The following is a 17,406-nucleotide window of genomic DNA, read 5'->3' as shown; positions in this document are numbered from 1 at the left end:
CGAAGAACTGACATTCAGATTCCCACAAGTGATAGAGCTCTCTCCGAGTTCGATGATTACAATTACTTGTACAGTTTCGACCAAACATCACGGCTACTGACGTCCTCAGCTCCCACTCCTGTCTTCCGTTGTCCAACTGATCTGCCATTGGTGACACAACAGCCACTCTCTGACAGCAGTAAAGTCACGTGTAACACGTGTATGTACTGCCGCTATATACGTATTGTACTCATTAGCTAAAAGTGTGATTTACACATACTTTACCTGGATTTACCAGCAGAATAAAGTCTCTCCAATATAACTCCAGTTAATGCCTTGGGTGTATAGCATAATACGTGTGACACGTTTCTTGGCTCAGATCCAAATGGATTCAGCTATAAACAGTAAACATACTGTTTCGTTCGTGTTGCTTTCAATGCAGGTAAATGACATAGTTAAATGTCGTTGGCAAGTTCAAAGGCCGACTTTGTGCTTCAACAATACAAGCTTTATGATACCAAGCTAAACGCTTATGTAACAGTGTAATATTTCGATAATTACAGACTAAAAAGTATGGGTATTTCCTGAATTTAAGCCCTGGGCATAATAACAGAAAATGACCCCTCTCGTTAACAAATATAAACACAAAAATGAAGCCCAGGGCTTAAATTCGGAAAATGCTTGTATCTGAAGAAAACATTTCTAAGACACAATGAAATGGAGTGAACTTTAGTGAGTGAGTTTAGTTTTATGCCGCACTCAGCAATATTCCAGCGATATAGTGGCGGTCTGTAAACAATCGAGTCTGGACCAGACAATCCAGTGATCAACGGCATGAGCATCGATCTGCCCAATTGGGAACCTTTGACATGTGTGAACCAAGTCAGCGAGCCCGACCACCCGATCACTTATGGCGGGAAAGGCTCGTGACTGCTCCCCAGGAGGGCTTACTTTTCAATAATGACTACGGATCATGTTATATCCAAAGTATAAACCGACCGAAGATATATATGTCCTATGGATATAATTTCAATATTTGGTATTCACTGATGAAATCAACTGGGATGAGACTGGCAGTCGACTCCTCGCCTTGCAAGTGCATTGCACGTGCTTCGCACGCGCTAACCGTGCCCTGCCCGTGCGCTGCCCGCCCTACCTGTCCTGCGAGGAGCACATAGCAAGTAATAATTCAAAGTTCCGGAGCAGAGGGACGTTATGAAGATAATGCCCGGGTCAGAGGGACATTGTTTAGGTAACTGACCGAGGAAGCGAAGTTGTACCAGATTTGAGGGATATTACGAAAATATCCCCCGAAGTGTCCCCCTAGAACAGAAGAGTCATATCATTAGAGGTTTTATTATTTCAGTTGTTGGCAATCTATAGCCCATTTTTATACTATATTGTTCTATTTTCAAATCCAATTTTATAGTGGGATGCTAGTTTTATTTCTTGATACTGTGATATTATAGTTGGCTTTACTGTCTGTTGATGACAGGTTTTTTATAATTTACATGTATGTATGGCGAATTCTATTGCCGAGCCAAAGATCACTGAAAATACAATCATCATGTAAAAGACGTTTCAAACGAAAAAACAGGAAAAATAACCCAAAACAAAACAAAACAAGACAACAACAACAACAAACCGATCAGTTCATTCTAACACAAAATACATTGCCAGAAAAGTTTTGCGCACTGTTTATTTATTGGATGTTGAAAATGAAAACCATCGGTTCTTTCATGCGTCTCATTTAACACAAAAGAAATCGGGCGTAAATATGTGATGATGTTAATATTGCTGACGTTTCCACTGCATGGCCGCTGCTGGTGCTCGCCAAATATTAAAATGCATCACGGATTACGCGATGTCGAGTTGATAACCCATGGCCTCATACTGAGTGTTTAATGTGCACGTCAGAGCGAAGGTTTTGTTGAAATTGGAACTTCTTAAGGCACTTGCAAAAACAATGCCTGTCAAAAAGTGTCGCTATTCGGAATATTGCATGAACAGGCTTGCTTAAATCTCTCTCCCTTTTGATGTTTGTAATTATCATTTGAGTGCTGTGTGCCAATAGTCAGGCGTGAAGTTTCATTCCAAAATCTTTGGGTAATACTGAACCGAGATATCGTCTAGTGAAAATGCTTGTACACTCGGCAGTGATTTCTAGTAATAATTATTAGTGTCTTTATAATGCTCTGAAATACTCCAGGCATTAAGTGTCTGCGCCAAGCGCAGTGTATGAATACAACATACGTTACGTCTTTTTCCATTGTGTTCCAGGATTTGCGTACTCAATCACAAATAATTTTATTAATACCTTTTGGTAGTATTTTGTGGTATTTGCTGCATAAATGAAAACGGTTGTTAGAAAATATGCTCCAAAATTTTAAGGTCAGGTTTTACAACCAGTCAATCAAATTCCTGATAACTGAGTGAAAGTGATATGTTCAAGTTGCTCCAATATGGGAAATATGCATGGTATCGAAATATTGTACGTGTGCGGTGATAATTAAAGATATATTTAGACAAAGCTGATAAAGTTGTCAAGAGTCGAGCCTATCAACATCTTATCCTAAAACGATAAAACATAGCCTTATAACCCGCATTATAAAGCAATTACAGTTAACAGGTGTAAAAAACGACGTCATATCTGACACAAAACCAGTTCAGTTACAATGTCCGTTTTTCCTCGCAACTAGTTAGCATTTCTGTAGAGACCTCACGCGGTTGCCATCCAGCACCGCCAGCCCTCACAGATGACGGAGCCTACACGTAACAATCTCACAACCCCTCTCAGTCCCAGGCGGTCATTATCCCCCGGTTCTCCTAACCCCGTTACACGTCTGATTAGTCACAAAACACGGTCCGGAAAACAACTTACCGCTCATTAAATCACACCACTACCTAAACCGCACCCTACAACACTGGTTGGCGCTTTTGTTGTAATCGATCTGTCGACAGTGTCAACATGTGTCGATTTTTTTGTCTGGAAGTACATAGTTGTATTGAAACACAGTATTGGTCTTAGAGGGAGAGATGTATTTCTGCAATAGTATGATTTGTGTTTTTATTTTGTACTTTTATAAACTTTCATAAAAATATGGTGTTGATACAAACGTCTTAAGCCTAAAAGTTTAAAACATATTAATTGTTGTAACTTTTTTTTTTTTGAAAATAAATATTCAAACGGCTTTTGTTACATTTTTATGGCAATTTTATATGATTTGAATTTGTGATATTTTTATGTTGTTTTCTGTTGTTTGTAATATTTAATGTATTTGCGTCAAACTCTGTAGTTTTAATAAATAGTCACGAAGCTGTGTTTCTGGGATCAGCAGGCCATTAAATAAGAATAAAGTGATAATTGAAATCGTGGTTAAAGTTCACAGTTTTGTTATTAGCGGCTAAAAGTGACGAAAGAATGCGATCTAAGGAATCAATACCCCCTATCACCATCGGCAAGGATCGCTGATTGACAAACCAGCAAATACGCAATCGGACTCGCCGATCAGCGGCAAACCTGCCGTTACCGTAGACAGAGGAAACCTCTTTCTGACAAGACAAGCCTCTGCTGGGGCGGTAGGGTAGCCTAGTACTTAAATCATTCTCTCGTCACGCCGTCACGTTTGATTCCCCACATAGGATACGATGGGTGAAGCCCATTTCCGGTATCCCCCGCAGTGATATTGCTGGAATATTGTAAACTCACCCACTCACAAACCCTTACTGTCGATGAAAGAGCTTCCTTTTACGACACGTTGACACAAACAACTTTTTGAACTTGAACTTTTTCATGATCATTGATAGTGTAAGTCCGGAACGGACTTACGCACGATGATCCGTGTTAGAGCTGGTCTCCAGCAACCCGTGTTTATCGGAGGAGACGACAAAGAGGATAGGGTGGACAGGCTCGCCGACTCAAGTCATCGTGCCCAAGTTGCGAAGATCAATGTTCATGCTGTTGATCCTTGGATTGTCTGACCCGGATTTCATTATTTACAGACCATATGAGAGGAATATTGCTGCACGTGGGATTAGACACGAAACCAACCAATCAAATCATCCTGTTTCGAGCGCACCTTCTATTCCCCATAAGTGACATTAAGATAGAACAATGTTTCATCGCGAGATAGAGTTTCCTTTCTGGTGGTTCGTGGCAACGTATCCCGTAGCTGTCTTGTATAATTTGAAAATGTGAGGCCGTCAGGAGTATTTCCCATGTTTCCCATGCCAAACAAAAGATCGCTTGAAGCGTCCCATAGCTCACGTTTTGAAGACTTGTTCAACACAATTCTAGTCTAGTTAAACTCACTCACTAACTTTTAACAATCGAGAAAAACAGTATTCACATGGAAATTATATTTGGTGAAATAACGAAATAACGAAAACGTGTGGTCAAAACGCAACTGACTCTTCAAATACGGCACGATCTTGTTCTGTTCTTAGCAATCACCAGGCACTGGTGTATACATTCTTCTGCTCTGAAGTATACGTATTTCGTATTGTTATCAACCTGTGAAGGTCCCAGAGTAGAACAGGCCTTCAGCAACCCATGCATGTCATAAACAGCGACTGTGCTTCTCGTAAGAGGCGGCTAACGGGATCGGGTGGTCAGGCTCGCTGACTTGGTTGACACATGTCATCGGTTCCCAATTGCGCAGATCGATGCTCATGTTGTTGATCACTGGATTGGCTGGCCCAGACTCGATATTTTACAGATCGCCGCCATACAGGTGGAATATTGCTGAGTGCGGCGTAAAACTAAAGTCACTCATCCACTCGTATTGTTATCGTCGGTAACAACGTTGATTTTTCCAGGTACTACGTAGAGATCCCTGTGACGCCGAAGCCGTATCCCAGAAGCTATAAAGCTCGCAACAGCGTGAGACGTGATTAACTCTACTTGGAGATACATCTGTCACCGTGTGCCAACTCAGCTGGAGAGGAGGTCAGAGTATGGCTTTTACGTTTGATGGACGGTCTTCCTGTGGTGTTTTCAAAATGGCGTTAATGGTAGATGTAGCACTCATGTTCTTGATTTTGCACATTGACCCTAACCGTATTTAAAAGGACGTACTTTCTATTTTGTAGATGCGAGTTTGGGACAAAAGGGTCGATTTAGTACATTCAGTGTTCTCATCATGTCATGTGTACATAGGGTTGGTAGAATTTTAATGTGCACAAAAAGGGTTGGTAGAATGTCATATGTTCATAGGGTTGATAGAATGTGATAAGCGTATAGGATTTGTCATTGGTATATAGGGTTGGTAGAGTGTCATATGTACATTGGGTTGGTAGAACGTCATGTGCACATAGGGTTGGCAGAGTGACATCTGCACATAAGGTTGACACAATGTCAAATACGTGTAGGATTGGTCGAATGTCATAATGGCATATGCACATAGTTAGTAGAATGCCATATGTACTTTGTGTTGGTTAAATGTCATATGTACATTGGCTTGGTAAAATGTCATATGCACATAGGATTGTAAATGTCATATGTACATAGGGTTGGTAAAATTAGGAGGTAAACACAATGTGTTGGCCAATGTCAGGGTATTGTTGAGTATTTGAGGGATGGGAATTCATTTTGGACCGTCTGTGTTAAGCCAACACATGATGTTTATCGACATTGTAAACACAAAAGTAAACCACAGGGCTCACGTGGATTTTACTGTCCGCACTCATGTACATCGAGTACAGCAGTGAGTTGGCTTTTACATGACCTGGCCGTTTCAGCTGATGCACATGGTAATATTTGGAATGACTCATCATTTGTGACGTCATTCCGACTTTACGTAACAATATGAATTGAATGACGTCACCACTGCAGACTACACATCAATGCAAATATGTGCGACACTTAAACGTGTTAATACAGAGCGAATAGTCTTGCAATTTCAGAGAATCGAATACCAATCGATCATGATTTTCAGCCAATCACATTAAGGAAAATATTGAGTTTGATTTTACAGTGTTACATATACTTAGGGTACAGAATTGCTTGTCCATGGTTAGTAGAATGTCATATTCACATAGGGTTGGTAGACTGGGATTTCTCTTACCTCACACCTAAATGTCGTCATCTGATCGGCTAAGCAGTCTTCTGTTATTTTCAAAGTACCCCACTTACAAGCGAGGTACATTTCAATGTACCTTCGGGCTCAGGGAACATAAACAAACATCGGGGGTATATCAACACATGCCCCCCCCCCCCCCCCCCCCTCGTGACCAGTGAACGACTTACAATGTCCATGGGGATAGTGTACACATGGGAAAGGCATCAAGGCGTATGGACAATGTATAATTGATGTACGTTGGCAGAAGCGTAAAATCCAACTCACTCATTCACTACCTCACCCCCAAGCCCAAAACAAACTACTCAGTTACTCAGTGAAACCCAACCGAAAAGTCACCAGATCACTCACTCACCCATGGTCGTTCATGAACATGGAAGTCACATATTCCATCACATATTCCATCATATATTTCATCACATATTCCATCATATATTCCATCACATATTCCATCACATATTTCATCACATATTCAATCACATATTTTATACTCCTTAACGAGTGCAATTTGCATGTAGACACTACCTTACCCTGCTGTTGTTGATTTAACAGAACAGATCATGGTTCCAATCTCAGGTTTTCCAGATGGTGGTGCCTGTTGGTACCAGTGACTGACTGACAGTCACTGTTGCATGTTTCACTCAAGTGGTATATCTGATACCATGAGCAAGGTTCCAGTGTTCTTGAAATTCTACCACTTTAACAAATTAAATTGCACAAGTCTCTTTGAATTACGTTACGCGATTTCAGCCCAAACAGCATTATAACTTTTGCGAAACTTAAAGTAGACTCACCCAAAGAAATTCCCTTTTAGAAGATATTTTAGGATTCGATGAGTTTCTTTTGCTTGCTTCTACCATAAATAAAAGCCATGGGCCGAGACCACATACAGACTCTTAAAGTTTGAAAGTGCTTTAACTTGCTACTGAATAAAAGAACTATACATCAGAAAAATCGGTAGCACAACCTTGTTGTAAAACATCGATACTTGAATACCCTGACCTCGGATAAGGGGTTTGATCTACTAATTATGGCGTCATGGCATAACGTCACGAACCTGCGTGCAGTTTTATAAGGTCATATTTTTTGTTGAAGGAAAGTCATGAAAATTAGCATCCACAGGAACGTTTAAATCCTTATTTATAATATACTATGATGAAATCCATAAACAAATTTTCGCCTGTAATTTGAAATATGATACAATATGTTTCACGTATGAAGGATATCCGTTTTCTGATTAGTTAAGAAGTTGACCCGTGAAGGTCCCGGGCTAGAATATTCCTTCAGCAACTCACGCTTGCAATCAAAGGCGACTGACGGGATCGGGTGGCCAGGGTGGCTGACTTGTTTGATACATGTCAACGGTTCCCAATTGATTGATGCTCATGCTGTTGATCACTGGATTGTCTGGTCCAGATTCGACTATTTACAGATCGACGCCATATATTTGGAATATTGCTGAGTGCGGCGTAAAATTAAACTCACATTCGCACAGTAAAGACGTCACGTGACTCAAGTCCGAAATTTATCCAGTACTTTGTCCCTCATTAAAATCAACAGACACCGTCGCTCCCACCACTGGTCACATCGTCGGATCATGTGATTCTGAACATCCACATGTCCACTTCATATGGGCTAGAGTTACTGGAGCTTGTACTGCATGTTCAGCATGGGCTCTGGACCACATATGACGTTCCATTTAACCAGTCCTGAAATCCTCCATACGTCCAACCTGGACCTTGTGTGAGAACTGAACTATTTTTCAGTTAGGCATATCCATGAAAACCGATCCCGAGGATGTGTAGTTTCTAACTATCATAGCTGACAAGAACAGACTGATGGAAACCTATACTAACATCTAAGAATTTGTCACGTTTCGGCTATGTATTTTACTTCAAAGCGCTGAAGCTCCGGGTTAGAACTGGTCTTCAGCAATCCCAGCTTATCGTAAAAGGCGACTAGCAGAATTGGGTGGTCAGACTTGCTGAACCGACTTGATTAACACGTGGCATTGTGTGGCAGTTGTGCATTTGATGTTCATGCTGTTGATCACTGGATTTCGTGGTCCTGACTCGATTATTTACAGACCACCGCCATATAGCTGGAATATTGCCGAGTGCGGCGCTAAATTTAAGAAATGCCAGCAGCGTTGGTAATGTTTAAAGCAATGTAAGCGCAATGTGAAAGACAACGTCCACGTTAGTTTAATAACGGTTGTCCCTTTGCCTAATCTGTTCAAAATGATATAACGTAATTTCAAAAGCAATTTATGACTAGGGATATACATTTTTATTATTGAGAGACATGACTCATTACACCTGCACTAGGAATAGCTGACACATTGTAAATAAAATATGTCATCTTTCTTCTCCAAAGGCTTGTAGGACGATTTCAGTTGATTGGTGGTCCTAACACCACTTTCGAGCACAGATATCGGGCACATATTTTGTTTGCTGCCAACAACGCCCTCATGTTGCAAGACGGACTACTTTTCTTGAACTTGTGCACTCTCGCCTTTTAGAAGGATTTGCAAAGGAAGTTATAGGTAGTAAGCAGAGGACCACTTCCCTTCCTTATTTAGCCTGGTTGTATTCAGTTCTTATCTGAGAGCCGCTTATTGCAGCGTCGCATTTACTGTTCTTGCTATTTACCTCAGTAAGCCATCCGGTTCTATCCACATGTCTGTATACTGACACATTCTACGCCAGCACATATCCGTAAGTTCCGATATAGGTCGACTTCACCAGAATGTAACCTTAGATAAACACTTTAATTTGCAGCATGGGGGTGGCCATCTTGGAGGACCGGGCCAAATGATATCTCTGCATTCTAATTGGCGTATCCACATCCTGGCACCCATCCTTTGCCTGTTGCCCTTGTTATTACACGCTCATATCTAATTACTGAACAGGTTCTTTTGATAAAACGCTGTATTTTCCATCATAATGTTCAATATTGATAATCATAAGACAAAATTCACCCCTTCACTGAATCCTGATCTTGGTTTATTGCCTGGAGTGAATAAAAGAGTGAGACAGAAGAAATTGGGGTGAAATTTGTGGGTTATTTAGTTTTTTTCTATTATTTTGTGTGAGAGTGTGGGTTATTTTGGTATTTCAATAACCCGTTATGAATAGTTTTATGAACTTGTGGCACGGTTGGTTGGTTTGTCGTTTTACGCTGCATGCAGCAATATTCAAGCTATATTGTGGCGGTATGTAGATAATCGAGTCGGGACCAGACAGTCCAGTGATCAACATCATCGATATACGCTTCTGGAATACGATCACATGTGTCAACCCTGAATTACGTGTGTGTCAGCAGCAGGTATGAGTGATGAACGTGATGCGGTTCTTAGGCGGCTACAAGTTTGGTGAAATTGGTAGGATACCGGCAAACAAAGAAACACAATCTGTTCAAATTTTGGAATCAGATGCTTGGGTCCGTGTAATGATAATAACGTAGTTGACGTCAGAATCAAGAACGTCTGACGTCATGTTGCCACCTTTCCAGGCGTTCGTTTTTCAGCACGGAGGAACTGACTATGAATAACAGGCCATTACTTTAACTTTGCAAATTGCACTCGCCCATTTTTCTGCTGTCGAGGTTGCTTGTGAGGGTAGGTCTTCATTATATCATTCATGACGTAAGACCCACTAAGGACCTGACTTGACGTAAATATGCTGATTGAGTGCCATCGTGTCCGGCGGTAGTGACTGCTTTACGACGTGACATAAATCAAATATTCCTGACTGACGCCTGAAACACCTACTGAGCCGTACGCGTGCCACAATTGTGCATAAATTCCGAAACAATAGTAGACGCTACCGTAAAATCTTTGATGATGAAAATACCTTATATGTAGGTGAAAATATCATATATATTATGTAGACGCAAGCATGATCAAGTTAGATGAAAATATCACCTGAACATTTAGGCTATGGCACTAAGCCGCTTCCATTCGCACGTCCATAGAAACAGACACAGCCACGCAAGCACGCGCATACACACCAAACAGGCACACACTCATGATCGCACGCACACACATTCACATTTCATACTGCATGCATCCGTCAAGCTCAGTTCAACATGTCACCAATGAAACAATGTGTGTCAACAATACATATGCCAGTCAGATCACAGGTCACCCTTTTATTGCCATCATCCTCTGGATCATGTACAAGTTATCATTCTTTACAAAATCAACTGGTAAGATAAACATAAAAATAACCTTTATTTTCTAGTTTTAATACAATCCGATCCTACACGTTTAGCAGTGTTGCAAGATAGTGATAGCAGTGACATGAATTGGCCGTTACAAAGTGTATAGTTTCTGCGAAGGTACTAACTAGTTTTAATGATAGAATATATGTTATCGAAAAAATATATAGTCGAGTAACATCGAAAAGGAAATCCTCGCTAATTCAACAAAAACAACCCCTGATGAAACCTTGAACAATTTTTTAATCTTAAAACATGATCTTATTGCATCGATTAGAATCGTTACTGTTTACATTTCGATCAGTAGCACCCTACTATCTCAGTGGACAAAAACAAAACTTGATGAACACCACCTTATTCCATCTGTTCGGTATAGTTATCGTTAGATTATCGACATGGTTGTATCGGTGCACCGGGTGTAATCGATATGGTATGCCAGAAAAATAAACTCAGGCTGAGATTTTAATGATGTAGGGCAAACTGAGGTGCCAACAATTGCTAAATATGTAACATACTGACATTAGGTGACAATTCCAAGTCCAAGAAGCAGTTAAATGTGCATATTCGTATATTCAGTAAATTGTCCGCCATATCAGAACCTGGATATTTAGACCTATTCACAACCCTAGTGAAAATGTATCACATTCTTCGCTCAGTAATAGTCCATCCGATACAATGTCAACTTTTAACATGGGCTCATACTCATATGACGTTACGATGACGTCACTTCCTGATCAGGTTTGTTGCTATGCTGTCCACCATCCGCCTGTTGACCACATGGGAGGGGTAGGGAACAAGGAGGCGTCGGAACACTGGACTAGCTGTCCGTTTTCTCAGAAGGTCACTGGCAATTGAATCTATGAAACGTTTTTCAAAGGCTGCCCAGTCGAGAGCTGATGGTCCGCCGAAGTAATTTGGAGAGTAGTCCTCAAGAGATCGCCTCGATCTGTGGGTGGACATGGAAGCGTCACGTTTGTGGAGGGGTTGAGGCATGTCCGATGCATCTCGCTTCAGAAGATCGCCAGCAATAGAATCCAGACTGCGTTTCTTGAACAGATCTCCTGCAATGGAATCAAGACTACGTTTCTTGAACAGATCTCCGGCAATCGAATCAAGACTGCGTTTCTTGAACAGGTTTCCAGCAATGGAATCAAGATGGCGCTTGATAAACTCTCCCGCAATTGAATCGAGACTTCTTTTTTTCAAAAGGTCTCCTGCGATTGAATCGAGATGATTTTTCTTGATCAAATCACTTGCAATTGAATCCATGTGCCACTTCTTAATGAGATCTCCTGCGATAGAATCAAGATGGCGTTGATCACCAGAGTCACGTTTCAGTAAGTCCCCGGCGATGGATTCGAGATAGCGTTTACTGGGCAAATTATTTTCTTGAGATCTTTTGAGCAAATCCCCAGCGATAGATTCCAGGTATCTCTTACTTTGCGTCTCCTTCACGGCTGATCTTTTAAGAAGATCGCCAGCAATGGACTCAAGATATCGCTTGTGTTCCGGAAAAGTGTCACCCTGTGATCTTTTCAGAAGGTCCCCAGCGATTGATTCGAGGTATCGCTTTTGTTCTGCATGCTTGTCTTTTGATCGTTTCAGTAAATCACCAGCAATTGACTCAAGATACCGCTTGTGATACTCTCTTTCCATGTCAGCTCTTTTGAGTAAATCCCCAGCAATAGATTCCAGGTAGCGCTTGCGTTCACCTTGTGTTCCTTCCGACCTTTTCAGAAGGTCACCAGCGATTGATTCCAGATATCTCTTGACCTTGTGCTCTTCCGTTGACCTCTTGAGTAAATCCCCAGCAATCGATTCAAGGTAGCGTTTGGTTGGTTCGTCATCCATCTCCGATCTCTTCAACAAGTCGCCAGCAATTGATTCCAGATAACGTTTATGGGCCTGAAGCTCCAGCTGTGACCTCTTCAATAAATCCCCAGCAATAGACTCAAGGTACCTCTTTTCTTCGTTGCGACCAGAATCATCTCGTTTGAGAAGATCGCCGGCGATGGATTCCAGATAACGTTTCTCGTCAGCCTTTTCAGAATCAGCCCTCTTCAACAAATCTCCGGCGATCGACTCCAAGTAACGTTTTTCGGTGCTAACTGAGGCAGACCTCTTGAGGAGATCACCTGCTATGGATTCAAGGTACCTTTTCCCCAACTTCTGGCCATCTCTCTTCAGCAGATCCCCCGCAATGGATTCAAGATACCGTTTGTCAGGAGTTGCTTGGTCAGATTCAGGTTGGTTACCGTCGGATCGTTTAATAAGGTCACTTGCAATAGATTCAATGTAACGTTTGCTGGGAATCTCCACGGGCGTTGATTGGCGGGCATCCAAGAGGGTTTGTATGACCTTGGGGTCATCCAGAATCTGGAGCAACATCTTCCGGGTCAACTGGGTCATCAAGGCCTCCCATTTAGGGTTCAGCATGGCTTTCTGAATGTCGGGATGCTTGGAGGAGATGATGACTTCAGAAGCTGGTTTTCCTTCATCAGTACCCTCTTGTGCAGACCTGGAAAACGAAAACCACATATTTAACGTTTGTGTCATCATTTGCTTTCTTGGTATGGAGTGACAGAGTGAGTGAGTTCAACGTCTCCTAAAATAGAATTTTCGTTTTCCCACGTCTCGTCAGTGTAATTTTTGCAAAATATCACCCATACTTGCATCCCTCCGGATCAAATGCCCACAGGCACAGATACGACGCTACAATACAGAAACATAGTTGAACCGGAACATTTTGATTGCTTCACACTTGTGGGAAACGACTATGTTATGACAGCGGTGGCCATGGTGCCTTGAACGACTGGGTCAAAGCGGACATTAGAACTTGGTTGTGTGTGGTGTCATTTTAATCTTAACGTGGCACAAGGGAGTTCTTACACACTGCAGGTATAAAGGTAAATGCACTGTGCTGCTACCGGGGTATCCTAGTGGTGAAGCGTTCAGGATGAAGATGGAACAGTCGATGCAACACGTTTGGAGAATGCTCTGCATTTTGCCTTGTGTATCCTAGAGTCATCAAGTGTTATTCGTCAAATATGCATGGCTGGTTATTGAAAGAGATTCGCACACATGGCTGTTTACGGTGTTTACTCTGATATCATTTATTTATAACCTGCGTGTTGTGGGAGATTCTATGGGTATGTGTTGGATAGTGTAGATTAATATTGTTCCTGTGACTTAATTAATTCCCGTTATCGTGTATGCCTGGTCAAGTTATAGGGGCGGTACAGTAGACTAATGGTTAAAGCGTCCGTTTGTCACGCTCAAGATCGAGGTTCGATTCCCCATATGGTTATAATTCGTAAATCCCCTTTATGGTGTCCTCTGCCTTGACACTGCAGGAATGTTGCTAAAAGAGGTGTAAAACCATGCTCACTCACTAATCTTGTCGAGGTATAGATACACAGAAACTTGTTTAAATGGGCAGTATCTTGTTCACCAATTTTTTGACGGATTAAAGCATGCCCGGCTTAACAACACGTGTAGATTCGATATATAAAACAAACTCAACTCAAACGTCAAATCAAGGCAATAATCAATTTAAATTATCTGACAAAACAGATTCTGTCCGCGGTACATGTAAGAGCCAAAACAATGGCGGATTATGTGAAACTGTCTCACAAAATCAGTGATGACACCGGGTGCTCGTACATCAAGACGTTTAATGCATTGACCGTCCTGAAGAAAGGGTCTCCGCCATAAGCAAGTTCTGGAAATGTGAAAGCTCTAAGTACATGCGGGGCTATTTACATAACAGAATTGAGTTCATCTGCTGAAACTAGCAGTGCAAATTTACACCGGATACGTAATGCATTCGTAATGCATTCTCTAATCAGTTAATAGCCACGTGTATTGTCACATATTCTCTAATCAAATACCACCATATGCTTATCTTAGACATCTCTACTGAAGTCAGTGTCCACTGTACCACTCCTTTCATAATCACGTGTTTATGAATCGATATTAGAATGAAACGTGTCTCGTCGGTGAATTCAAACACGTATTAAACACAAAGCAGTTGAACAGTACGGTGGCCCTCACAATTCATCAACTCTCGGCGAAAAACCTCGCCTGCTCTTTGACCTGTATGCTGTGCACAGCACCACGATCGTCCCGTTTGGGTAAATGTCCTCACTTCGTATTATCACATACGACAATTTCAACCCTCAGTACTTGAAATTCAGCTATTCGCTGACACACGAGGACCCACAGAAGCGCTCCTTCCAACGTTGTATGCGTCTGTTTTTTTGTTTAACGCCGCACTTCGGACAGTAATAAACACGGGCCAGACAATCACGTGATCCACATATTGAGTGCCAACGTAGCGAGCTTGACCACTCCATCATGTTATTAGTCTCTTACGACAAGCAAGGGTTCCCGAAGACCAATTCTAAACTGTATCTTCACGGGCTTCGCCGTCATGAAAAAAATGCAATCCGAGTTCTTCTCGTGAGTGAAAGAATATCTGGCATATCGTGTTTTCAGGACGGTTGATAGCCGAAACGTTTTAGTGTTAAGTTATAAAGCCCAAATGCCAGTTCGATTCTTCACTTGGCTTCAACGTGTAAACATCAACTCTGGTTCTATAACAACGATTGTGTTGCAATATTGCCAATACGATGTAAAACTATAATCAATCCAATCAGATACGTGACTATTTGTAGAAGACTATTTGTAGAAGAGTTCTGAATTACGACTTTTTGTACAATATTCGTCTAAATTTACTCCACACCCTATGAAATGGCTGAAGGAGGAAATCAGTACGGGAAGCGTGTCTTACATACTTGCCACACTGGTGAACAAAATAAACTCGGATACCGCGCTGACAACGTAGGTCCTGGTGACCAACGGAAATAAAGTCGGTTCCCCGGTGTTCAAACACGGTGATGATATTACAAGATTGCATCTACGTTAGGATTCTGCTAATGGTCCTTAAAGTCAGTTCGTCTTTGGCTGCATACAGATGTGGTGTCACTGGACGAGTTTCGGCTAAAACTTTAATGAAGCACGAGTCTGAGAGGTAAATTACATACATGGAAACACTGTCGATAATACATAGGCTTGTACAGTTGCTTACTGAGTAGAAGTTTTCCTGTATGAATGCCATGTATTCGTTCCTCCTCAGAAAGTATATTGGTTCTTTCGGAGACCAGTTATTAAACAGCCGCTGGTAACTTATAACTATAAGTGAGGGAGTGTGTGAGTGTGGTTTTACGCCGCCTTTGGTTATATTCCACCAATATCATGGAGGGGACACCAGAAACGGGCTTCACACATTGTACCCAAGGGGTGATCAAATTTATGTCATGGCTTGGTGAACGATTTAACGCCGGGCTTAGCAAGCCAACTTCTTTTGGTGATTGAAGGCTTGCCCAAACGTTTGAGGAACAAGTATGTGTAAGAACGTGATTCTTTTCAATGGTAGCTGCGTTCTGACGTCCTACAAGCAATGACGGATGTGTTGTCGACAAACAAAAACACAACTTATTTGAAGCATTCCTGTTGGCATATTGAGAGATTCTGGTAAGAATTACAACCTGAAAGAACGTCTCAGGACACCAGGACACTCCTCGAAGGTGGAATGTCAAACAAGTTGACGTGTATCGGAAAAAAATACTAATCACCTAACAACAATGCAACACGCAAACCAGTGGCATGGGGCTCAGATGAAGGCATCACAAATTAATGCTGACAGTAGATCCGATTATTGACGCTAAGCTTTCACTCAGTCACGTTAATTATATTAGTCTTAAGGAAAACCCCTTTCATCTTTACATAACTATTTAATTTGCTTTGGTTCCGAAAACGTCAAAGCATTTGTCACCCCCCTGTTCCAATCACTGCTGTTAAATTTGATTGTGGTGTTTTCAGTCTGTAAGGGGATTACCTGAAAGAACAAGGTATTTAGACGGCAAGGATCTCCATACCTGTGTTCGCTTTGACGTGATGAACTAATATAAATTAGTCCCCGTAATGTTGAAAGAAATGGTGTCACAAGCCGAAGGGTTATCCTTTCGTGCAGAGACAAAAGTCATTGCGGCATTGCGTGTCATGTTTCTTGGTACGTAAGATCTGCATGCTTATTAGTATGATGTACAGATTGAAGTATGGCGTCTAGCAGAGGGGAGTTGAGTGGTTCTGGCAGAGTCAGACTTGCAAGGCTCAGCAACAGTCAGATATACATGCACCATTTACCAAGGAAGCGCTGTCTTGCGGAACCCACCGAGAACTTTCTAGAACATGACCACTCCTCAGTATTGCAGCCTTCTGCGTTACCTAGAGTCTCTGAAGAGCTGAGGTCCTGGTTGACATGTGGTTTGGCTGTGTTGCGCTACTCTCAGCTATATTCCAGGTAAATACTCGAGACTGGTCCAGCATGAGGAGAATCGTTCTACGCAACTGGGCCCCGTTTCACGAAACTCTCGTAAGCCTAAGATGTCTTAACTTCTCTCGTAGCATCCATAGCTCCTGTGTTACAGTATAGGAGGTACAATGGCTACGAGAAAACTTACGAGATCTTAGGCTACGAGCGTTTTGTGAAACGGGCCCCTGGGATGCGATGACAGCGAACCTGACCACCCGATTCTTTTAGTCGCCTCTTATGACAGACGTGGGTTACTGAAGTCCAATTCAAACCCGGATTTTCACGGGTACCTGGTTTAGAAACCTGAATCATATGATCAGGGGTTACTAAACCAAGGGCACAGAGAACAATTTTAATTAGTGTTATTCAGACTCACGTGTACACAAGCGCTGTAAAGAAGGTTCGGGTAATCCTGGCACAGAAACTCATTTGGCCCTTTAACTAACCTATTTGCGTTAGCCCTGTTATGGTAGGTACTCTTTCAATGAAAGGAGTATCTGTTTTATCTGACCTTCTTGTTTCAGTCCCATCGGTCACACAATAATGTGATTCGATTGTCTTCCATCTTCAACTTTACTAAACCAATTTAACATTCAACAATAACAGATGGGCAGTCCCTAGAGTTTGAAAACTCCCAAATGCACTTCCGATGCAGAGGGAAGCCAGTTGTTAAACAGGCTGTAACCATGCTCCTAAATTCTGCGTCAATTAAACACCGTTTGCCATAAAAGCTTTCGGAAGGAGAAGCCCCCT

The 17,406-nt window shown here is 41.8% G+C and overlaps 1 protein-coding gene across 1 annotated transcript in view; it reads right to left on the bottom strand.

Annotated features, from left to right (window-relative positions):
* Positions 1–10,193: 10,193 nt before the first annotated feature.
* Positions 10,194–17,406, bottom strand: part of LOC137281708 (cyclic AMP-inducible protein BP74-like) — a 52,584-nt gene continuing 45,371 nt past the window's right edge. Inside the window, exon 3 of the mRNA XM_067813126.1 lies at positions 10,194–12,795. Coding sequence (XP_067669227.1) covers positions 11,001–12,795 — 1,795 coding nt within the window. The 3' untranslated portion in view covers positions 10,194–11,000. The remainder of the gene's footprint in view (positions 12,796–17,406) is intronic.

Source organism: Haliotis asinina, chromosome 4 (genome assembly GCF_037392515.1).
Source record: "Haliotis asinina isolate JCU_RB_2024 chromosome 4, JCU_Hal_asi_v2, whole genome shotgun sequence".
NCBI classification, from domain to species: Eukaryota; Metazoa; Mollusca; class Gastropoda; order Lepetellida; family Haliotidae; genus Haliotis; species Haliotis asinina.
This window is presented reverse-complemented; position numbering and strand designations above follow the sequence as displayed.